The following is a 25,367-nucleotide window of genomic DNA, read 5'->3' on the forward strand; positions in this document are numbered from 1 at the left end:
GAGGAGCAACAAAGTGATAGTCATGCCTGCTGCCAGACCTGGAGGCACAGCAGCCGCCTGCCTGACACCATGACAGATGCAGCAATGCAGTCACCCACTCGCTCCTGCTCAAAGATATTTTCTTCGTCCTTTGCACTAGAAAAGGCAGCTCTTGCCAGAAGAATAGCTTGTCTTGGGGTAGGAGGAACACGGCGGGGAGAAGGTGGCAACTGTCACCACACCTTGTTCCTCCAACTGAAGTAAGACATTTTCAGCTGACTGAGGGGAAAAGCAGAATTTGTTCTGCCAGGTGACCACAGGGACACGTCAGCACAGCTGCAGGAACCAGCAGACTTAGACCTCTTATTGAAAATATATTCTCTGAGGCAAATGAAAGCAGAATGGCTTAAACAAAGTGACATCTTCTTATGACACTTAACCTTGAAGATTGTTTCTTTCCATCAGAGCTACTTTCATGCACTTTACGATATGAATAGCAAAATCACAGACTCCTTAATCACAAAGCAGGTCCTATTTGTTTGTTGTTGTCTGTGTGTGAAAATTGCTTTTCTGGTTAGTGTCAAAGATGTCTGAAATGAAAGGCTGTAAAAGAAAATCTTCCAAAAAAAGCATTGGCTTCCACTATTGTGCAAAGGTATGTTAGCAAAGAATAAATTATGTAACGATTTTATCTGTTTTATCTGTTCAGGAGTAAATTATTTTTAGATGAAATGGGGCATAGGAAAAGATGACCCCCAAAAACTCACATTTCCACCTACTGCAAAACTTGTTAGTATGAAAACAAAGCAAGGTCTTTCCAATGTTTCCTATTAAGAAAATATTACCATTTCCACCCACCAATTAGGACAGTCATTTGAAAAGTGGGAGATCTGCTTTTGAGATCTTACTGTCAGTTAGGCAAAGCAGAGACTTCTGTTTGTCTTTCTCAAATCCCAGGTCTGGAAAGGATGTCAAAAGGTCAAGTGATCTGACCTCCTTTCCAAAGAAGATCTGCTAGATCAGGTTGCTCATGGCCATGTCCAGTCTAGTTCTGAACTCCTCCAAGAATGGAGATACCACAGCTTCCCTGAGCAGTCTGTTACAGTGTTTCACCATTCTCATGGTGGAAAAAAAATCCTAATATCTACTTGGAATTTCCCAATTTGCAGCTAGTCTCTGTTGCCTCTCATTCTTACCCTGTGCACCTCAGAAAACATCATTAAAGTATAAACATCACCCATTGCACTCCCTTCATCTGCTCACCATAGAAGGTTGTCAGGCAGCTCGGGCACAATCTGCCCATGGTACATCTATGTCGGCTGTTCCCAGTCACGTCTCATCCTTCATGTGCTTGGACATGGCTTCCAGGAAGACAGGTTCCATAATCTTCTTGGGGACAGAGGTTACACCAATAGGTCCCTGGATTCTCCTCCTTTTCCTTCATTAAAATGGCCAAGACATTTGCCTTTTTTCTCTCCCTTGACTGCCGTAACCTTTCCAAGATGATAGGGAGGGGTCATGCAGCCAACCCTCAGCACCCTAGGATGCAGCTCATGTGGTTCCACGGTCTTGTGTTCTCCCTGTGCACTTAAGTGCCGTCTGCCTTCCCTGTAAGTCAAGTATCACCCTCCCAGTCTCTACCACTAGACTCAAAGAGCTGGGAGGCCTCAGAACAAACATTACCATTAAAAACTGAAGCAAAAAAGGTATTGAGTATCTCAGCCTTTTCCATGTCTTTTGGCCTTAAGTCTCATGCCACACTGAGCCATGGCCTCATGGTTTCCCTGGTCTTCCTTTTGTTGCCAGTGTATTTGCAGAAGCCCTTCTTGTTGCCCTTCACTAGATCCAGGTCCACTCCAGTCACGCAAGCTACCCCAGCACATTTCTGTAATCCCAATGATATTGTAAGTGTGCAAGTGCATGTGGACTTCAAATTCCTTCTGTTTGTTTCCCATGCTGCATATGTACCAGCATGAACACTTGATTGATTGTCTGCCTTTATAGAAAACAAGCAAGCAAACTCTCCTCCTTTAATACTTGTTGTAAGAAGTTCAATTTTTATATATATCTCAATGCTATCACAGTTCTTGAATAGCTAAAAACTGGCATAGTAAGTTAAAAGCTTTCTTTTTGCCTATATATGGGTTTCTTAACGTAAATAGTCAAACACTAGCTATAACTCCCATGTCCATAGTCTGAAAATAAAACACACAAAAAAGCAGACAAGTTGGAGAGGATGAAATGGTGTCTGAAGGGAGTGTTACGGGACAGACAGGAAGAGAGGAGGGATATACAGTTGGATATTCTTCCCCAGCAGTGAGGCGTATTCCCCAATACTGAGCACAAAGTTCAAATTATTTCAAAGTCTCAGGAATTAATTTGAGGCAAGAAAGTTTTTGGCTGTGGTGTCCAAGTGCCGTGGACATGGAAAGCACACCTTACAGAAGGAATATTTAATTTCACGGAATAGAAAAAGCTGAGCTCCAATAGAAGTTTAAGCCAAGTAAATTTAAGTTATACATAAGTTATAAGTTTTTAAAATAGTGTGGCAGTTGACCACTTCAACACATTTGTAAAGAAAAAGGTGGTATCTCCAGCTCCTCAATTCTCTTTGCTGGCAGTTGTTCTGGAAAGTATATTTTAACAGAACAGAAGTAATTGGCTCCTGAAAAAACATATCTTGTAGCCTCTTACACAAAAGGTCAGATGTGAATGTACCAATAGACCTGAATGTTTATAGACTGAAACCAGTATAAAGCACGTAGTTTCTTGGTTCTGCCTACATGGCAAACAAAATACTCAGCAAGCGCCGCAAGTCAGAGGTGTCCCCAACAGCACCACGTTCAGTGTAGCTGCTGAGGCACTTTCTGCTGGAAAAGATTCATTTTACTTGAATTAATAAGTTCAGACAAAGTCTTAGGCATGCTGATGTGAATACACCAGCAATGCAACAGGGCAACAGCCTGTTTATATTTCTGTAGACTGACATTTATTGCAACGGTGAACTTTACAAACACTTTGGACCAGATGGCGACTGGTCTCCTTGATGGCACACAGGGAAAGCAGAGCCCTTAAGAACCAAGCACAAAGGAAATCTCAGCAGTTCACAAGGTAACACCTCCACTGACAGGAGCTTTCCCAAAGCAGAAGACCTTTTTTTTTGCCCTTTACATGGGGCTAAGCCTGACTGGGTATGAGCTCGTCAAGAGGAACAGATGCAGTAACCTTGTCAAGATGGACAGAGCTGTCACCTGCTCCTCGCAGTCTTCAGAGACCGGGGCCTTCAACTGAACTTTTGAAGGTAGTTCAATCCTATGCTGAAGTGTATTAGAATGGGTGGAGAAATATTAAAGTAAGAACAAACAGCTACAATGTTGTGGCAGGTAACTGTCCTTTTTTGTTCAGATCTCTGATAATTTGCTCACCCCCAGTAATCCTTTTTTAGCTTTCTTCCTTTGCTGCCTGAGACAGTCCCTTTTAAACAGCTTGCTGTCCCGACCCCGCCAAGCTGCAGATTTTGATATTGCTCTGGTACCCCACTGCCACCAGCAGAACTTCGCGCCCAGGCTGCAGGCGTGGAGCAAAGCCCACAGGGGCCTGGAAGCAGAGAGATCTTTCCCCTTCCCTCCTCCCTAAGACGTCTCCCGTGTCCTGTTCGACTCTCACAAATAGGCTTTAAATTGTTTGCAGGTAAATGCTAATCTCCTGCCTGCAAAGGCACACTTCTGTCTGCACGCTGCAGATAGACTCTTTCGGTTTTACGCAGTGCAGCTCTTCACGACAGCAAAATCTACACGCCTTACCAGGGTCTTCACCCTTAATTCACATTGGTACCAAAGAAACAGGATACTCTTTCAGATACCCGATGAAGGTACTCTTCAAGCACTTTTCATTGAGCATGTAGTACATGCAGAGCACCACTGTTTGCGTATGCCTCTGCAGTGCAGCGTTTGAGAACGCACCTCTACATATCACCATATTGCAGGCAACAAATACAAGCTTAGTGTAGCAACACATCATTTGCACCATCGTCCAATACGTATGTTAGAAGGTCAACTCTGCAGACGCATCTGCATAGACAACATAGCAAAAATGTTTAAAAGAAAGAGATTTCAAAATAAAACTCTGGATGCTGCAACTCTAGGAGAAGTAAAAACTACAAAACCATGCAGACTTCACTTGGGACTGGATGAACTTGTAAGTACAGCTACCTAAGACATTTTCCCAAAAGAACTGGAAACCACTGGAGGAAAAATGTGCGCGCATGCATATCTTGTGCCTACACATAGACCTATACATTATATTTATGCATGCACGTGGTGCGGTTTCTCCTTTGCACTGAATAAAAAACTACAGGATCCTAAGAACAACCAGCTAATTTGGTGGCTGTATCTTCAGATATAGAGCATATCTGCCACATGACAGAGAAATGGATTGATCACCGCAGATAATTTTTTTTTCTTATTTGATGCTAATGTAACTTGTATCAGAAGCAGAGCTGGAATACGAACCCGGACCAGGTTGGGGCTGAGCCCCCATAGCCTTAGCTCCCGGATTCCTCTATTAGTTGTGTACATCTATAGATCTACCAACCTGTCAGGCCAACCTTCTGAACCACTTCAGTGTGCTCCAAAGATAAACAGTCCTGTATTTCAGAAAGAAAATGAGAGGGTTCTTTTGCTGATAAAAATATTATTTACAACAGGTGTTGGGACAGAACCATTCCAATTAAAAACACCACTTTAAGCATTTTTTTTTTTTTTACAATATCAACGAGATCAGAACAGCAGTGTAATTCTGTTTGTTAATTTTAACTTGATTTACTGGGAATAACCCCCCTGAGCCAGTAGGTGACCTCCAAAGCATTCCAGCTTCCCGTGGGATAACAAGGAATAATAAGAAACATGCTACTGTAAAGTAAGCAAGGCTGGTGTGAAGTTGGTTCCCTGTGTTGTCAGATAGTCAAGCCTACAGCAAGTACTCAGCAATGATCAAATAAGTGTCTAGAGACCTTTTTCTAACAGACAACTCAGCAACTTCAAACAGATTTCTCGAGCTAATTCACTAGTGGTATGGGCCGATAAAGCAGTATTAATCTCCCGCTTTAAATCAAGTTCCTGTCATAAGGCTCCATTAATCGCTCCTGTGTTATCAAGTGTCTTAGTGGTAGAAAATTATATTTTTAAATTGAATTTTGTTCTCTTTCAGTATAGTAAGAAATATTTTCCAGACTTCTAATAGGAAGTGTAAAACCTATGATGCTGACAATACATTTGAATAAATAAAAGCTATAAATTAAAGCCACTTTCTTCCAAGCCCCAACATTAGAGCAAAATAACAAAAATTGGTTACCTAGAAAGAAGAAATTAAATACAAGATTTTAAATGAAAGTGAGGCAACACATGGTTAATTTTTTTATTTACCATTCTATAACAATTGGATTTAAAAAAAAAAAAATTGTTATAGTCAAATAATCTCCAGGCACTAATAAAACACTTATTGATTCTCAGTGTATAAACTTATTCTACAAGATGTCCTGACCTGCAGCCTCTAGTGTTTTTAATGGAAAGATACTCTTTACACAAGTCTTCAAAGTTAGTGCCCCTTTGTTTCATGGGAGCCAAATTTACAGTAAGTAAATATCTCTACATTAAATTTACTACGCTAAAGTTAAAATGAATAACCACAGGCAACAAAACAACTTAATTTTATGGCCAGCAATAGAGCTGCAGGGTGGATAGGGGTAGGAGGCAGCAGAATCTACTGCAGCATTTACAAATTTTACAGCCTTTGCTTTTCAAGAACACCACCGCAATCTCAGTAATGTTTAGATAGACTTGTCCCACAGACTTCTTTGAATCTTATCTACTGTTGGCCTTTACCACCTCACAGAGTGCAACAAACAGCACTAGTCAGGGGTTTAGATCAGAGATACCACCTGCACGGTCGCACAGCAGTAAATACAGAGAACTCTTATATATCAATATATTTGGATTTCCATTAGACAAAGCCACATGTCTGGGCACCAGCACTCAATTCACATCAGCTTTGCAGCCAACCCCAAATCTAGGTGGTACAAAAGGAAGGAATCCTCTTAACTTATCCGGCTTTGGATGAGTTAGATGGATTTAATTTCACCCAGATGGAATTTACATTTAAAAAAAAAAAAAAAAAAAAAGACAACCTGTGTGTGTAGCTATAGATTTATTCCCGCTCTATAGTAATTAGGCTTTTCTCACAGTGAAAGACAGAATGCTTACAACAAAACCTTTACTTTGGGGAGTGGTGGGGGTGGTGTTAACTTTTAAGTTCAGCTGGGAAACGTGATGTAATGACTGAATACAATCAAGAGCACGGCAAGAACTGATTTGCCTTAAATATTCCTTTTTGTCCATAAGGAGAATTTATTATAAAGAAATCTAATATGGGCACATGCATGATGTACTTGCAAGTAGAGCAGTCGCACACACACAAAAAAGAACTAATAGCAGTAAACTGAGGATGCTGTGGTGAAGACCATCTCTCAGACTACTTCTGGTTACAGGAACTAAATGAGATTTGATGCAGACCAAAAGGTGCAACTTAAGTGTTTCCACAAAACAGAGTTCTTGATTTTTGGCCAGCTTTCTTCGTGATGAAGGGAAGGATCATTCTCCCATTAAACAGAATAAGAGGGAGAGAAGAGAGAAGGGAGGGGGAGAGGGAGAGAGAAAAGAAAAAGCAACAGAGGAAGGGAGAAGGGCGGCCACAGCTAGTGGGGCTGGGGAGAAAGAGGGAATACATCCAAGAGCTGGCAAGCCTCAGGTTTGCATTGCAGCAGCTGTACTGCAGTTTCTGCAAATGGTTAGTAATGAAAGGAACCTCTTCCTCTCCATGCATCCGAAGGGGCCTCAACAGTTTTTATAGTCCCTTTGTTTGCCCATCGGGCTACTCCCTCACGACATTAATTTTATCCTCTTTCAAGTAGAGCTGGTTTACTGCACACATTTGAGAGGCGTTTGCAGCCCCAGCTCCAAAGCAAATAGAGGGTGTGTACTGCCACACTCAGCAGCCTGTGCATACCACATCTCTGCAGAAACTTCTGCAGTTTGCCATAGGTATCCCCCTGACAGGTAGCAGAAGAAATGTCTTCCCAGAACACAGAGGTTTTCCCTGGAGACTGCTGATCAGAGTCTTTTCCTACCATAACCAAGATCCCGCAATACAAACGAAATATGGTCTTAGGACAACATAAGCAGAACCACATGCTCCTCTAAAATTCAGGATTTTAAGAACTCCTCAAGAGTACACCTAAAAATATGTAGTGTAGGGCAGATGGTAAATCTCGTATTTCAAGGTGGTCTTCTACATGGAAAAAGAGAATCTAAAGAGAGTAAAAGACTCCTTTAAGATAAGTGTCCTTTTTTGTATTACCTGAACTCAGTAAACATGTAGATAAGTCTCTGCTCAGAACATAAATATAGACATTTGGCAGTAAAAAGAAAGGCCAGTAATCAAAAACAGAAAGAAATAACAAAGCAAGTTATTCAGAGGTCAAACCCACAGCTCCCATAGACAGCAGTCTATTAAAAAAGGGCTAACATACAAACACTAAATTCATTAGAGGAAAGAGGAATTACACTAATTATAATATAATACTGCTCATTAGAGGAATATCATATGATCCTCCCATTCCAGCAATTTCTTATACCAATTTGCAAGCAAGGGACTGCTTTCTTAAACAAGCTGTTGATACAAATGATACCTGTTCCCAAAAGTTAAAAGCCAACCACCTTTGGATATTCAGCAAAGATTTCTGAACAGAGTCTTCCCTTCCCAAGTTACTCGAGCCTGATGTACAGGATGGCCAACATTTAGTTGACCCTTTGACAGGTTTAAGGCCTGGCATCTTGCAAAGATAGAAATCAGAGCATTCTACCACTGGCAAGGGAGACTCAGCAGCAAATAATTCAAGACATTACACTTAAATGCATTCTCATTGCTTGATGATATTGATTCATTCTTTGCATGAAGCGTGCAACAAAACAAAACCAGATGTTTGCCTTCTGATCTAACTACATGTGCCCCCCCCCCAAAAAGCAGCTTAAAGCCCTGAAGTAGCAATGTCTTATAATATTTAATGGAATGGCTGGCAAGACAACATCACTTGTAAAGCTAGGTGCCACCAATATCTCAACTCTTCTGCAGTCAAATGAAAACACAAGTGTCAGCAAAAGTGTGTGTTCTAGAAGCAGCCCTGTACATTTTGAGATCTGGTACTCTGAGACCATAACCTGAATTTCATGTGCTATAATCAGAGATAGAGAGGTTATGCCACCTACATACCTGATGTACACAAAGCTCGTATCTTTCATTATGAAGTATTTTTAGTGTGCAATTTCTTGTTTCTGATTATGTCAATCTTTGCATTACACTCAGAGAAATACAAATGACATAAAAATCACAAATAATTAAGTTCCCTTAAGCAGGTTCAGACATCCTGAAGTAGCACAGCTTTATGGTCCAGGATCAGGGCAGAGAGTTATCTTAAGGCAGAAAAAGCAACAGAAATATGTTAGATAGATTTATACTTGGCACTATGTTCGGCATGTATCGCCACCTGGCTATATATCACATTCAGAATTAAAGACCTTCAGACCGTGCAGATTCTCTGCTGGTTTACTGCTTTCTGTGCTTGCCTTCATCAAGACATGTTCAGAAGCGTTCCTGATGCTGTGAAGTTTGATTTGTCTGAAGGAGAGGATGGCATGAAATTTAAAGATCTAATATTCTACAAGTCACAGAAAAATAAGATACTTTTTTTTAAAAACAGCATCTCTGCAGAGCTGCAGAATAGCACCCTGGATGAAGAGACCGGCACATTTCTGGAAAACCAAGAAACTGCCCACCCTTCCCCCTCTTTTTTTTTTTTTTTTTTTTTTTTCTTTCTTTCTTTTAAGCATTGCCTGCTTCAAATCAGACTTAAAGCTTTTTCATGTAACTGTTCATCTTACAAAGATACAAAGCACAGAGCAAAAAAGACCAAACAACACTTGCTTATCTTTACACTGTCTAGAAACTGCTTTCCACTTTGTAGAAAGGACCAACACTCAACTCACTTTTCCAGAAGCAGGAGGCACGTACCTACACCGGTGACATTAACAGTGTGTTTTAAAGCATGATGCTACTGCAATACTGGGGAAAAATAACTCAGGAGTTTAAATTAGACAAAAGCTGCTAAAATATAGGCATTGGGCTTTATTTTATTAAACTAAAAAAAAAATATCGTTATTTGTAGCAACTATATATTGGAGGCACATATTAGATTTAGTGTCAGAGTCTCTACATAACAGAGAAAAAACATGGACATCTTAAGTACAGATTGTACTAGTGAGAGATTGTATGCCTAGAAAGAAGGTAGGATCAACACAAGATGGGCTGTGGTTCAACTTTAGGTGGTTAGTCTTGGTACAGAAGTTGCCAGGTGATGTTGATACAGAAAAAGACCCAAGCAAGAGGGCACTGACATCAAGGCCTCTGAAAATGAATTTCATTTCTGCTGCGAAGAGAAAGTAGGATTTCCCATAAGATAACCTCTACTGCTTAAAAGTGACTTTCCAACTATGTCGGAAGTTGGAAAGTAACAACTAGATACTTAGCTGAAAGTTAAGGAATCAGCATTAAACCATGGGGATTTCCCACCTTTATCAAATGCCCCTCTCCTGTCAGTTTCTAGGCATAAAAGCCTCCAGTAACAAAGCGACAAAGACTCTTGAGAAGATGATGCCTCTAGAGCAAGTTAAAGTACCTGAGTCACACTCTTAGGAAGCATCCCCACCAGTTCACTAGTTCTTGAACGTGACTGCTTTCCAGATAGATCACAGGAATGAACCTGTCGTCCCACACTTTACCAAGCACGTAGTCAAGGCAACAGGGAGGACAAGACACTGAAGCAGAAGCAAGCCTTGGAGAGCGTTTGGCTGATCCTGAGTCCTTCTGCATAACTTTATCACCATTTTCAAAATTTGTGACCAGCGAGCACTGAAGAGCATTTTCAAGATGGAGAGTTTCATAACTGCATGTTTGTGACAGCCATCCGCTCTGGTTTGCTCCAGCTGCCAGAAGAGGTCACCAGAACGGTGAGACAGAAGAAGAGCAAGCAGACTCCTGAGGCCCCACTTAAGGGCTGTCTCCAAGGAATGGCCACCAGAATTAAACCCTGGGTAAAAATACAGACACCGCATCTGGACACTTCCAGATGTCCCTACTGAAATCACCTGTTCTGTGAGGCATCACACAGATACACAAAGGGTGTCTCCTTCCCTCAGAAGTTTACAGCCCAACGACAGTAGCATGGTCTTACGTACAGAGAGACAAAGTGATTTACTAAGGTTACAAAGGAGGTCAGTGGCAGAGGTAGACATCAAACGTGAGCCTCGGCAGTCTGCGTGTAATCTGTCCATTGAACTTCGCTGGTTGTTAAACACAAAGATACATGACAGAGCAAAAGCCCCTGGTGAACTCACATCAAACCAGTCAAAGACTGAGTAACAAAAAAACTTGGTACTAGACACAAGACAGACACAGAAGCAGAAATAAACCCCACAGTCCAGCAGTGCAAGACATGGTCAAAGGTGCTTTTCTGTGAAAGACAATAAGGAAAATATTTTCTCCAGCTTTTACACACACACGCAAATAAAGTACACATGGCTACAAGCTGTAATTAACACACTGGCCTCTTGAACAGTTTTAGTCAAAGTATTAATACAACTTGCAGAAAGCATAGCTTTACATTGAAGATTATCACAGTTACTCACTGATACTCTTCCATTATTTCAGTCCATTTCTCTGGTAATGCTATTAGCGGAGATGCAGGAAATCACCACCGAATACATACAAAGAAACTGTAATGAATAGCAAAGACTATGTAGCAAAATAGCAAAATTATGTTTCTCTGGTCTTTCTAAGACCGGTCTGAAATTGCCACAATCCAGTCAAGACTGGAGTTGGAGATTCTAATTATGCTAAAACAAAAATACTACCACAGGAACACTGAACCTAAATAAAGCAAGCAATGTCTACTTGAATTTAACTCAACTGGATTTTCAACATTTGTGTGTGTGAATTACTTCATAGTAAAGTCAGGAGAACGGCTCTTTGTTGGCAAGGGAGGTAATATTAACATTTAGAATGTATTTTTGTTTTAAAAGTACACAAACACCATTTCCAAGACATACAAGCAACATAAATCAGGTGCATTTGAAAAACATGTCAATGAGCTAAGGACCAAAAACACAGATGTGATAATTAACTCCCATGTGTCCTGCCCATAGAGTTTACATTTGGAGTTTTTTTTTAAATTAGAGACACATTTTAGCAAAGTTATGCATGCTGTCGTGCTTAACGGGGAGCATCTCGCCTGTACAGAAGCCCCTTCTCACATACAACGTGAGGCGGTGCCCTTTCAGCAGAAGTTTAACTCGCTTTAGCAAATATTGCCAAGAAAATCTACCTTAAGGCATAGGGAAAAAAAAATTAGGAGTCAGCAGAAGACTCATTCTGGACTAGTATCAAATATGAAAGAGAAAATTCACTATCTCCACCAACCCTCCTCTAGACCTGCTGAGCCCGACCAGTGTTCCCAGTCTCCGTGGCAGGCTGCAGCCTTCAGACCAGGTGGGGAAGAAAAAAGGATCACATCTCCAGGACACCCGGGCACTTTTCCCACCCGTCAGCTGAATGACATATCCGTTGTCAAAAACACCCCTGTTATTCTGCATTTATACTCAGGACACTACTCACCTCCTCCCTGAAGAAACCCTTCACTTTTAGAAGTACGCTTCTACCATTTATTTTCTCTTGCTTAGGTCCTACACCTAGAGCATCAGTAATACGTGCCACAAATCAGGGGTAAAGCACACTAGTTGTCTCTGGGCCAGCTCACCAGGCCTAATCTATTATGGAATTTAGATTCCCTATAGCACAATCCCTTCCTTTAGGTGACATACACCTAAAAGCCGTGCTGCCATAACATCCACAGGCATCCAAATACCAATCAATAGCTGCGTCACTTCATTTCCACAAGGACAGCAATTAGAAGAATTAATCTAAAATAGTGCTTATACATAGACTCACCTAAACACGTCGGAATAAACTTATTAGCACAGACAAGCTGTGTGTTAGAGACTTGTAAAATCTTTGCCCACCTGCATATAAACTAGTATCACTCTTCGTATATTCAAGTTTTCTTTCCAATCCACGTAATTTGTAGACCAAGGTGTTTTTATATACTGGACAGCACTAGGGTTCAGTTTCCTTTTACCAGGGGTTATAAATTTGACTAGACAGCAACAATTGCTTTTTAATCTAAGCAAACTGATCTGTCAGAGGCAATCAGTACGGTGAAGCTATCCCAGTAGAATCCTAATAATCCCGATGAATCACTTGGCGCTGTATGAAACTCAATAGTTGAACTCTTGGCACGGAATGTCACAAGCACTTAATGCAGCAAGTATATACAGCTGCAAACAGCAGGCTCAGGGATGCACGCCTTCACAGCGTTTGCACTCCTGCTGAATTTCTACACCTTTTGGCATGAATCAGTTTCTAATCATACTAGCATAACTTTTTTTTTTTCCTTTTCTTTAACAATTTCTCATGGGAAAAAATTAACACACATTTAGGGGTATTATTTGGTATTCCTCTCAATGGGTACATGTTACATTCACAGAAAACGGCCCAGAAAAATCTGGGTGAGGAATCAGGAGGGTTCTGTTGTAAGAGAAAATTTAGCAATATACAGTAGTCAATGAAACAAGGAGACCAAAATCGATGGAAGACAGTGATTTCAGAGGAAATATTTCAAGGGACCTTTGCAGCCCTTCTCATTGGTGTTTTGAGCCTGTCTGCAATATTTCAAACATACTAAGTGAGCATTTTAGAAATAATGTGCTACAACTAAATTTGTGCCATGTATGGAAAAACACACAATAATGTCATTTTTTAAACCCAAACTGAAGGTGCATGGGAAACCCATTCTACTTTAATTCAAATTCTATTAATTTATTCCATTAGTTCAAATTACATGCATATTTTTATAACTGAAACTAGAAATACTGCTTTATACGCATAACTAGAAATGTTTCAATCCACCTAACTGTATAGAGCTATTTTCAAATGAAACTAAGTGTAAGAATAAGCCAGTAACTTTATACCAGGTTTCGTTATGTGGTTTGATTCTTACTGCCTCTAATCTCCACGTGGTCCCACAGAAGTACATTAACTCTGTTATTGTCCTTTGAGAGTAAAAAAATTGTTGAATTGATAAGTGTGTCTATAAAACATGTACCACAGTCTCTAGACTATCAGCTGTATGATTATCTATAGTAAGTCTGGGTACAAACAGATGTTCTGACTTGAAAAGCACTTATCTTTACAACTCAAGAATCCCTGAGGAAGTTTAATCTAGTTGATTTAAAGCTTTTGTTCTGAGCATCACTTTAGTAGTTGGCCAATTTTACTTCTTAACGCAAGAATACTCTTCTATGGACCTGCTAAAAATTCTTAGTAATAACAGCTGCATATACAAACTACTGATTTGCCCAGAATTTCAACAGCCTAATTAAATACCCACCCACTATTTCAAAATGAAGGTAAAGAAAACACAAACATACATGCAAAATCTCCAACCACAAGGCTAAAATTGAAAGCCTGCTTTATTTAATCTATACAAAAATCATCCAGCTAGTAGCATTAATAGAGGAAAACAAAATCTCCACAGCCTAGAACGCTCTGGTATGCAGGCATTTTATTCTAGTAGTACTAATAATATCATATATATATTTTAAATTTACTATATGTAATTACAATGCTTTGGGTTTATGTAATGTATATATTTAATATATATTGTTGTTTCATACTTATTAAAGTGTTTATTGTTATATATTATATATAATGTGGCACGGAAACTATGGAGAAAAAGAAACTAGCCTTCAAAATCTGAAAAGCTGTCTTGGGAAAACACCTTCTTATTTTCCAGTCTTCAACATCTGCATCACATTCCAAGAGCTTGTGGTGGAGATAAAAGGTGCTAAACAGAGGTCGCTATGCCTGCCTGGTAAGAACTGAGGCAGGGTCATCCATTTCCTCTTACCACAGTTCGTATTTATCAGTCAGTTAATTAATCAGCTGGTTTTGTTCAAGCATTCTTTCTAACATGCAAGAAAAAAATCCCATAGCGATAGTACCATCTCCATTTTCTGATTTCTGCAAAGGGAACTGGTTACTTACTACCTGGAATAGAGGATACCAGAACAGCAGTCAATAAAGCAATATGTTCAATTTAACACTTGCAGCCATTTGGCTTCCTACAGTACCCACTCCAGAAAGACTTTCTGTAGAAAGAGCAGCTCCTAGAAAACACTCTTGCATCAGAGGGGTTTGCAGGGATTGACTAGTGTAAGGGTTCCCAGGCAAACAGCTGTTCCTCTGCACGATGCACCGACACCATCTCAGATTTCTTCTAGAATCTAGCCTGTCGTCTTTTTCTCCTCACATCTCTGTTGATTTAATCAAGAGACTTGAGGCTGACATGAATCACGAACCAAAACCTTCTGTTTAAAATGCATAAAAAGAGAAGTTTGTAATGAGGGGGAAATAAAGAGAGATAAAAAATACCTTGAAGAAGTCCTGCTTTCCGCTCTGGCGTGCTGGCATTAGGCAGACATCAGACACGTGACCCTATGGAAGACTCCTTTCTTAAACTACCAGCATCACTGTATTTGGTCTCACCTTTCTCCTCTGCTTTCCTCATCACTAGGTCAGGAAGCACTCCTCCTCCTTTGACTTTTCCCCTCAGACAAAAATCACTCCCCAAAAGCAAAGACACAGAAGCCAAATGGCAACTGAGACAGGTAAAGATGGTCCCTGCTCTGGAGACAGTGGATGTTACAACAGGAACAAGCTATTAAGACAAGGCACTCCTTAATGCACTACCTGTCTTCCTTCCTCATAAAAGGTGCCTAAAAAAAAAAAAAAATTCCTTTGTGAATTCACTGAACTTTTTTGAAATCATCAACACAAAAGTTGTGTTAGCAAGTGGGATATGCCAGAGTACTTTTTCAGTACCCTTTAGTATTTTAAGAATTGCTTGAAAATTGTACTTAATACAGTATTTTATAATAAAGAGTTATTTACAAGGTCTTCAAAAGGGTGACTGGGTGCTCTTAGCGAGACTTCTAATTATGATGGGCTTTTTTTTTAATTCTAGAAGAAACACAAAAAATTTATCAGTTGAGAATTTTGACTTTTGCCAAGATTTGCTGACACACAGTTAGCAATGGTACACTGCCCAGAACTCAGTTACTCTAGATGACAACCAACCAAACCAACCCAATGTCTTTACTGAACCAAGAATCCAGAACTCAGCCACTGTATTTAAATAATACCAAGAATAACTCACTCAAACTAAAATAGCGTTACTACAAAACCAGTTAATCCTGTTGGGAGCATTCAGCAGCTGTATTCTTTAGATTCAATCAATTAAAAAAATTTAAGTCTTGACCATTGAGGGAAGTCTGGATTCTGCTTTTCAGCTGTGGATGCCCCCCTGGCAGAGGGCACTGGGAGGAATGGAAGTAGGCCAGTGCCAGCAAGAGACTTCCACTTCCTGAACAGCCAAGGACCTCTTGTGTCCAGGGAGGAGAACAGCAAAGGCTACTTCCCTTGTACACTACTTGTCCAAAAGGAGTGGCTCAATTTCTACACCTGATTCCTGTGCAATGCCACAGAAGTATTACTGGAAAACCACCTGCCCATTAAGACTTGGAGGAGCACCTACGGGATATTGCTTCTCTGCGTATCATGAGGGACATGACATCCAACCTGGATGTACGGTGCATAGAGCAAGGAAGGGCGAAGAAGGTTGCTCGGATTGCTTTGCTAAAGCAAACTGAATCAGCTCATTACACTTCAAGAACAGTCCAACTAAACTAAAAGTACACTTTTGAGTTTATACTCTTAAATAGAGTTCACACACTTCCAAAGTAGTCCTAATATTTTTCTACTGTACATACGGAAGTCTCCAAGTCTCTGGAAAATTCAGGCCAACCGCCTTCTCCCTCTCATTCCATTTTCAATCTTATTGACTATGGAACATACAGTAGAAGTCATTAAGCTACATTTCACAGTTTATGGTTTTAATGGTTTTGCAACATTAGATGCACAACACATTTTCAAGCATCAAAACCTAGGCTTTGCTATCTAACATTTCATAAAGATAATAAAAGTTAATGAGCGCTCATGATCTATGATCTGACAAGACATCTGTTCTGTTCTTTCCGAGATAAAACACTCACCCTGCCTTGTTCTGGCACAGTAGGAGAGAACAAATATAAACCAATTAATCATTCTAAACTATAAGCTATATTAAGTTATAGTTTCTCAACAGGCTTTTCATACCCCGTTGCTAATAGGGCACAGGTGTCCTAAAAGCAGTATTTCAACACAATAATTAAATCCTGCTAACTTCACATGGTCAGCTGCAGCAGAGAGTACTGTTTAGCATTTCAGAAGGAAAAAAACCCTGTTCAAAACAAGCAGTAACAAGGTTGCTCTTATACCAAAAGTCCAGCATTAAGAGCTCTATTCCCATTTTCTGCATATGTTCATCATGCTTTTTTTATTACGGGAGTATTTTAACAAAATTTCATTCTGACCCATCAAGGGAGTATTTGGTACAAATATTACAGGAAATACTACAAGATACTTCATATGGGACATGACTAACATCAGTATGGGTGAGGAAGGAGTAATCTGCTTCTGAACCATTTGTGAAGCTGGAGCAGGGAGATCTGTCACAGGGAACTGTTGAGAACGTTGAAACTCTGCACTCCGTTACACTTCAAAACCAGTTGCTGAGCATTTTAGGGATATTGTTTGAGACCAAATTCAGCTTGTTGATACCTATGTCACCTATAGTATAATACAAAAGCCTAAGTGCCAAAAAAAAAACCAACCCAGAAGAATCCGATTCTTCTTTCTCCTTCACTCAGCCTTATGGTGTGATACATTTTGGACGCTATGCAGAATACATAAGGTCTCCGTTTTCTGCAAACCCCGGAATATTACCATGAAACTAAGTATGTAAAATGAAAAAAGGAAAAAAAAAACCAAACAATCTCAGATTGCATAGTAGTTAATGAACAACAGCATTTACAGTAAAACCCTCAAATAAAGATGAAATCCTAGTTTACGTACAGAAAACAGAAATACGTAATTCCTGACAAATACCTTGTATTGCTCAAAACTCTGTCCTGCTATCAATCTACCTTGCAGGGGCACTCAAAGAAATAAGCCATATAGCCAGGGAACCAAGCACTGCCCAACTGTGCAGAAAAGCGAAGTACTTTTGCCAACTGAAGGATCCAAGATAACGGGGATTTAACGCTAAAAACCCACACAGCCTCAAACATCTAACGTATTTGAAATAGTCTAAGCTTCGTAGAGTGTGCCAAAGACAGACAGCATCCCTCCACTGACTGAAGCAACAGCCTAACCAGTTTTCACCGGATGGCCCTGCTGGAAGGGTCTGCTCTTTCCACTCACTAAAAGCGGTATTCTCCGTAAGTTACAGTCACAAACACCGCATAAGAATTTAAACCAACACGTACACATACAGGTGCACAAACAGAACCAGAAGGGAAATAAAGCTAATAAGTCTAAGTATAAAGCTTAGCACGAAGGAAAATCACTGTGGCACCACAGAATCAGCTGGTCCACAGATTTCTCTCTCATACCCCCAGAGGTTAGGTATGCGTTAGATTAAAACAAATAAATAAAATCTGAAAAAAAAAAAAAACCCAGCACCAAGCACTAGACAGATCAGCTGGTGAACTCAGGCTACACGTGTATTTGCACTTAGTGTAGGAAAACATGATATGTGGATCAGTAGCAGTTTGTGCTGAGGACCTGAACCATAAAATTCACGTTTTTGGGGGGTTCGCTATGCCTGAACTCATTTGCTAACCCTTCAGGTCACCTCTTCAGACCAGTTAGGTCTTGTAGATGTAATCAGATGTTCATCCATTAGCATTTGGTAGATTTTTGGATCATGTTTTTCTGTTTAGTTTCACCTGGAGAGAATCCAGTTTGCATTCTCTGAAGCAACAACATGACAAGCAGGGATGGCCAGATTAATTAAAAAAACAACCCTCCCCAAAAAAAAACCCCAACAAAAAACCCCACACTCCTAACCTGAACCAAAACAGTAATGTAGATCTACCCTAGGGTCCCTACAAAACAGTTGTGCAAATACATCATCTACCCCAACATGTGCAGCTACTTATCATCAAAAACATGCTGATAGGCCATTGCTGTGTATTTTTTACATACTGAGTAATACATTCTAATCTTACATAAATTTTGTCACGGTATTCTAATTATTATAGTCTTGCCAGTTAACCTCAGTAAGGCTCAAGTTCCTTCCTCGTGCATTTGCTTATGTCCATCCATACACTTTGACAATGCCTTCTCAAATGTTGCTTCCATGGCAATCCAAATTATAGTAAGAAAGACAAATAAAATCCGGGGCGGGGGGAGAATAAACCACCCCCAAAAACACAAACTCATCACATTCAGATTTTGGTAAAAATATTAAAATTTAATAATAACTTTTGAACATACAATTATGTCAAGGAAAGAGTAAAGGCATTCAAACAAATGGATATAGATCTTAAATAATATTTACAAATTCTAAACTGCAAGTTGACTATAAAGTCACAAATACTTTAAATATTTAGTAGAATATAGTGTAAATTCTAATATAAATTAGGTATTAACTTCATCTGTTATTTTTTCCAGTGATACAGTCTAATCTTTACATACTATATACAATAAAATGCTAAAAAGTTATAAAATTTTTTTCTGTTACTATGCAAATAAATGGAAAATACATCAGATTTGTCTTACTATACAATATCCAAATTGAACTTTCTTTACTGTTCTCTGCAAAAATAAACGGCACTTTCACATGCAACGAGGCATAAAGTACAAGTCTGTCCATTAGGAGTATGCCATTTGAGTGCAAAGTAAACTAAAACGCAAAATGTCGTTCAACCACATAGTTGAAAATCAAAAGTAAACTGTGGAAAGACATTCTGACAAAACTTTGATTCAGACTGAAGTAATAATGAAAAGCATGTAAACTGATTTCCATACAGATCTGTCATTTTACAAAATGAAAATACAGCATACTGAGAAGTTTGCTCTGACGGTATCAAAGTTACTTTGACAACATATAATGGAGGAAAAGCTGATGATCCTGTACGAATTCTGAAGCCCAGCCCTGCCAATGGGCTGCAGCATCTAAGCTGCTTTTTTTTTTTGACGGTTTCCAGAATTACTTCTGCCACTCTGAATTGCACATCAGTAGTCAGATGAGTTTTCTAGCCTTCATTATGCCATTGTGTAACCATAGCTTCCACAGTGCAATGCCACAAGAAGCCTGTCCTTAAGGATTTCCTTACTTGGATATTCAGGTAACTTGAGCATGTTGATACTGAAAAGAAAAGGGTGGGAAAAAAAAGTCACATCACAGTTCAGCAAGAAACCCAACAGTAAAGTTTTCTAGTGGAAAACCCTGAAGATGTCACATTTATGGAAGAAAACAAACCTGTGCTGCATTACAGTACCACCAAGCACTCAAATATATTGCAGGAAATTAAGGGTCTTTTTTCACTTCAGTAAACTGTAATACAATAATTTAACTTGAAGATTCTCTTATTGATCCCAGTGCCTTTAGTTAAGCAAAATGAAGTAGTAAACAATAAGCAAACATAATGTAACATCACCTAGGTTAAAACCCACCAGGGTTCATGTTAGATAGTGAATACTTCACAAACTGTCTAAACTTTTTTTGACCTTTTAATGAAAATATTCAAAAGAACTATACTTTAAACTGTGACTGACATGAAAAAGCCCTGTTTTAAAGGTATTTCAATGAGATTACTTAACATACCATGTGCTTGATGTCGGTAAAAGATTTGCAGTGTACGGCACAGCAGCAATTGTAAAATTTTGCAATCCACTGCCACCCATTATATGGGCAAAGCCACCATGAGGCACCCTGGAACTGAGAAAATTCACAGAAATTAGATCATTACAAGAAAGTTTAAGCCAAAAAATGTAATCTTTACACTGCAAATACCTCTTACTGCTACATGTGACCAGTTACTAATACTTATATCAAGGTTTCCCCTTTCTTATCCATATCAAAATTTTCATTGTCTAAATGCTTTTAACTACAATATTAAATAACACATTTATCCATATACACTAGGCATCAAATTGTTTGAAGGATATTTACGAGAATTCTGTTTGCAAAGAGGACCCAATTCTACAACCAGTTTTTATCACTGAATGTTGTCTCAGTTTAGGCAAACATCTATGGTTATTTATATTTACAGTTTAAGAAATACAGCATCATAAAAAAGTTCATTCTCCGATTACTATCTGTGGGACAACTGACCCAAGTGTCCTTGATGTGTCTTTAAATTTACTACTTCAGATCAAATACTTCAGCTAACTAATAAAACCATTACACCAGTCACACTAGCACCCAGTGACAACCTATGGCAAAACAAGAACACACTAAAAAAATCACTAGCGTCTACTCAATTTTTTTCCTTTTACCAATATATTACTCAAGGATTACTCAAGGAGTAAATGGACAATAGCCCTGGAGTCTTCAGAGTCCCTCCCTTTAATTTTAAACTAACAGAGACAAATAGAAGAAAATCCAAATATTTTTATAACATCAACCTAAGTTGGCATGCACAGCCCTCACACCAGAAAAAAAGAAAATAAAAATAAAAAAGCTATAATGAAAGGGTAAGGGCTAAAGAAGTTGAATGTGAGCCAGCGATGCATCCTTGCATCAAAGAAGGCCAGCAGCCTCCTGGGCTGCATTAGGAAGAATGTCACCAGTAGGTCAAGGGAGATGATCTTTTCCCTGTTCTCTGAGAGAAACATCTGGAGTCCATCTCCAGTCTCCCCACTATGGAAGGGACAGGGACATGCTGCAGCAAGTTGAGCAAAGGGCCACAAAGACGGTAAGGGATTGGAGCACCTGACATAGGAGAATGAGCTGGTACTGTTCAGCCTGGAGAAGAGAAGGCTCAGGGGAATCTGATCAACGTATATAAACACCTGAAGGAAGGAATAAATAAGATGGAGTACAAGTCTCAAGATGGAGCACCCAGTGGTGCCCAGTAACAGGACAGGAGGCAATGGGCACAAATTGAAATCCATGAAATTTCCATTTAAACACAAGAAAAACTTTCTTCCTGTGAGGTGGTCAAACACTGGAACAAGCTGTCCAGAAAAGCTGCCCAGCACCCCTGGAGACAGTCAAAACCCGTCTGGACAAGACCTTGAGCATCCAGCTCTAGCTGATCCTGCGATTTTGTAGTTAGCAAAGAAAGAATCTGATAAAACAAAAGAAACCTTCCATAAAATATATAACAGCTGTTAGAATTTTGGATTACAGGTACTTCCATTAAAAACAATGCTCCCATATTCACAAAATCAAAGTGACTGTAAAAACCAGGAGCAAGTATGAAAAAGAAGAACGAAGTAATGTTTCCACTCACAGTAAAACTAATTGGCAAAATGCAAAGGAGTAAAGGTTGCTACCGCCAAATGTTAAGGAGCTGGGACAGAGCTCACAGTAATACTTTTTAAAGTTAAACGTACTTTTAAGAGCTAGCTATAGTATCCAACACGTAAACCTGTATCACCTAGCTTAATGACAGCAACGTTAGGCATGCAGTTCTAGCACTGGTATATAAGGCAAACAATATGGAGGGAAGTACTGATTATTTGCAGCACGCTATTTCTGATGTACAAATGGAATTGTGCTCACAGCCACAGTTCAAAACAGTTGTAAAGATTTTACAGCGGTACTCTCTTATACCATGGTTTTGGCTCGCATTTCTAACACAGTGCTGCCTCCCCTGCAGTGACTTTTTTCCCCCCTCCGATGAACCAAGAGAATTCCACATTCAAATCAGCAATAAAAGACAGACCTAACTGCTGAAAATTTTTCATTCAGCCCACTATTAGCTAAAATTTTTTACAATCTTATTAAAATGTTTTTCATACAACAGGTCAAAATCATATAGTATAATCAGGGCTTTGAACATTCAAAAGTAGCAGATGGCTGCCAATTACACCTCCAAGAATGAGTTTTCTTTCCAAGCAAAACACTGCTAATATAGTAAAAAAAGCCTACCAAATACGTGCAAATAATATCACAAGATCTTACCTCTGTTACTGCATGTGCAAATAGCCTTCAGCAAGAACAATAATATGATTCCATAGCTTTGGAAAGTTCAGTACATTAAAATGTTGAAGTTTACGTCTGAATCCTAACTTTTCTACCTATTTTCCCACTTACAGATTTTTGCATAAATTTACGTAAAAACAGTGTAGAAGAGACACTTTAGGGCAGCTCCCTTATGTTTTGGTTTACTTTTAAAAGTAGTCGTATATATCTATCACATTTATCAAATAAGCTGAGTTTGCCTTAAAATAGCATATAGCTTATTACTCAACAGAAACTACAGTCCTCCAAGAAGATAAACAGCAATCTTGGTACCTGCAGAATACCAATAAAGTAGAATTTATCATAATAAACTGTCAACATTTTCCTCCAACTGTTAACTAAAGACCTGATCAAAAGTTGCCAATGGATAATTAACAATAATTTAGCCAAATACTATTATAAACACCAAACAGACCGGGGCCGAGGGTAAAAGCACGTGGAACGGACACTACAATCTCAAACAGCTGTCAGCAGAGAAAAACTAGGTGGTACCTAAGCAAACTTGCAGATCCCCAACATAAGGTACAAGAATATTCAGGGTTTTTCTTGAGAGTGTGCCAAGACCTCCAAACACAGAATATGCTATTCAAACATTGCTCACGACAATTACTTTACTGTTAAAAAATGTCTCAAAATTGGTATTAATGATGAATGCAATGGTATCTCCACTGAAACTACCATAGCAAGACTTCATTACATTGAAAAGGGTGTAAGAGTGGGGGAAGAAGACAAAAGGCAAAGTTTAAGAAATACTTAGAGATGTCAGAGAAACAGTGAAGACATAGTCATAAATATAATTGTTTTATTTGATCAGCTAAATTAATTTCATAGTCTTTGATTGGAAAGAAAGAATGGTACCTCTTGACACACACACACAAAAATCAAGTGAATATGCAGAAGAGATTGAAGGGAAATGGAAAAAACAATGCAAATTTTGAATGCAACCTGCCAACCAGTACACACAAACAAATTCTTCACTAAGGAAATGTGACACTAGAAAAAGATCACAGTTTGAAATCAGGTATACTTTTAGTGTACAATTTTACTTAAGATACTGGCCTGTACTAGACTAACTGCTGCTTTAGCTCACAGACAACTCAGCTTCTAAACCTTCCATGCCCAGAAACTAGGACTGTCTGGGGACTGATGTGCAAAAATGCCAGCTGCATACCACTATTAGAGGTAACTTTCAAAAGTTAAATTTTTATGGGAAAATACACCTATTACATTTCAATTACTGAAAAAAAAAAAAAAACAAAAACATTGAGTTCCTACTAGCTGATATAAAAAAAAAACTGAGCAATTTGTTTCTGAATTCAAGCCCAGAGTTCTTAGGAGATACCAAAAAATTCTTTCCTAAACGCATAAGAACAAGTCAGTATGTGATTTGTGACCAAAATAAATGGCGCTCAAGCACGTATTAATCAGACAACATAATTGTTTACTTGATAGAAAGCGTCTCTTAGAATCCAGTAGATTATCCCAAGTGCCATGAAAATAGTGAATGCCACTTCAGTATCATCTGGAATGTCTTAAGAAGTATTTGAAACATGACCTTACATCTTAAAGATCCTTATTTGCTACCTAGATTTAGAAATGGACTAGTCCACTAAAAATGAAAGACCAGCAGCTGCCATGCAACAAATGTGCAGTTAGAACCGCAGGAATCGTTTCTGCAGAGGACAAAAAGAAAAGATTGATGTGCACAGAACTAGCTTCTTAAATTATCTGTGATCCCTAAAAACAATGAAATTCATAATAAATCAAGTGAAACTAATAGAATTTGAAGACGTTGCCATTTGACGATACCTCTGTGACTGTGAAATTCCTTGGTATAAAAGACAAGGTCTGATGATCTTAATTTGCATTTTACCATTGCTTAACCACAAAACTTATAAACAAAAGGTCAACTACTCTACTAATCCTAGAATGTGAAGGGAACATCAAATTAAGAAGATGGCGCAATCTCCACCTGCCACAGAAAAAGATGTGGATTACACAGCCCAGGTGCCACATGTACTACGGATCCACTTTGCAAAATGTCTGTATACACAAAGTTAGCAACTCACCCGGCTCACAGGGGCATTTATTGCTCAAAACTTTCCCCCACTGCCCCCAAACCATAAGGAAATAAAAGTGGCTTTCCCTGAAGAACAAGTAGAATTTAGAACAGAAATCCTATATAAAGCAAACACAGTCTTGCATAAGGTTACACCTTCACTTGATCTTGACACACTGCGCTAATGTTAAATTCAACTCAGCTTCAGGAGAAAGATGTTCTGTTTACACTGACTGAAGTGATACTTAGTTATCTCATATATTAGAGCCTATATTGATTACTGGAGAAGCCAAGAACCACATAAATATGCAACAGAAAGAAGAATATAAAGCACAGTTAAATTCACTACTGCCTTGTTAAAAATTGCCTGGGACAGCAACTTAACTATACAAAGACCTCTTGCAAAGCAGTCAAGTACAATAAATAAGTAATCGATCATTTTGCTGGCAATACAGGCAGCAAAAGTATTAACACACACTTTGTCTACTTTGATCAACATATAGAACACCGAAGTATGCAAAACAGTTTCTAGTTAGATGATCTTGTATGGTAATCTGAAGTCTCTTGACTTATTTCAGACTATCCAGACAATATATTTGTTTTTACAGAAGAGTTTCTCACCTGCCAGTTACAAACTGTAATAGCAATACTCTCTCTTCCTGAGTTAGTTCTTCCACAACATCCCAGAACCACTAAATGAAAAATAAGTTAGTTTATGTTTTCCATTAATACTTGCAGTACTTGAAAAGACAATAGCAAAACAATAAATGGAATATTTGTGTTTGTTACTTAAATGATGGAGATTTTCACATGAAATTCACACATAATTAGTCACTTAATATAGGAACATAGTATAAACACAGTCCACAAATTTCAGCCATAATAAGCGTCCATGAACACATACAGAAAATGACAACAACAACAAAAGCAGCTTTTTAGGGGTTAAAATGCAGCAGTTTACATTATTAG

At 38.9% G+C, this 25,367-nt stretch overlaps 1 protein-coding gene across 1 annotated transcript in view; it reads right to left on the reverse strand.

Moving 5' to 3' along the window:
• Nucleotides 1–18,595: 18,595 nt before the first annotated feature.
• HACE1 (HECT domain and ankyrin repeat containing E3 ubiquitin protein ligase 1) overlaps nucleotides 18,596–25,367 on the reverse strand; it is a 52,618-nt gene continuing 45,846 nt past the window's right edge. The window contains exons 22-24 of the mRNA XM_009893841.1: nucleotides 25,020–25,090; nucleotides 19,973–20,086; nucleotides 18,596–19,513 (exon numbers count right to left, since the gene is read on the reverse strand). Coding sequence (XP_009892143.1) covers nucleotides 19,411–19,513; nucleotides 19,973–20,086; nucleotides 25,020–25,090 — 288 coding nt within the window. The 3' untranslated portion in view covers nucleotides 18,596–19,410. The remainder of the gene's footprint in view (nucleotides 19,514–19,972; nucleotides 20,087–25,019; nucleotides 25,091–25,367) is intronic.

This window comes from Charadrius vociferus, unplaced genomic scaffold, assembly GCF_000708025.1.
Source record: "Charadrius vociferus isolate BGI_N301 unplaced genomic scaffold, ASM70802v2 scaffold129, whole genome shotgun sequence".
In the NCBI taxonomy this organism is placed as follows: domain Eukaryota; kingdom Metazoa; phylum Chordata; class Aves; order Charadriiformes; family Charadriidae; genus Charadrius; species Charadrius vociferus.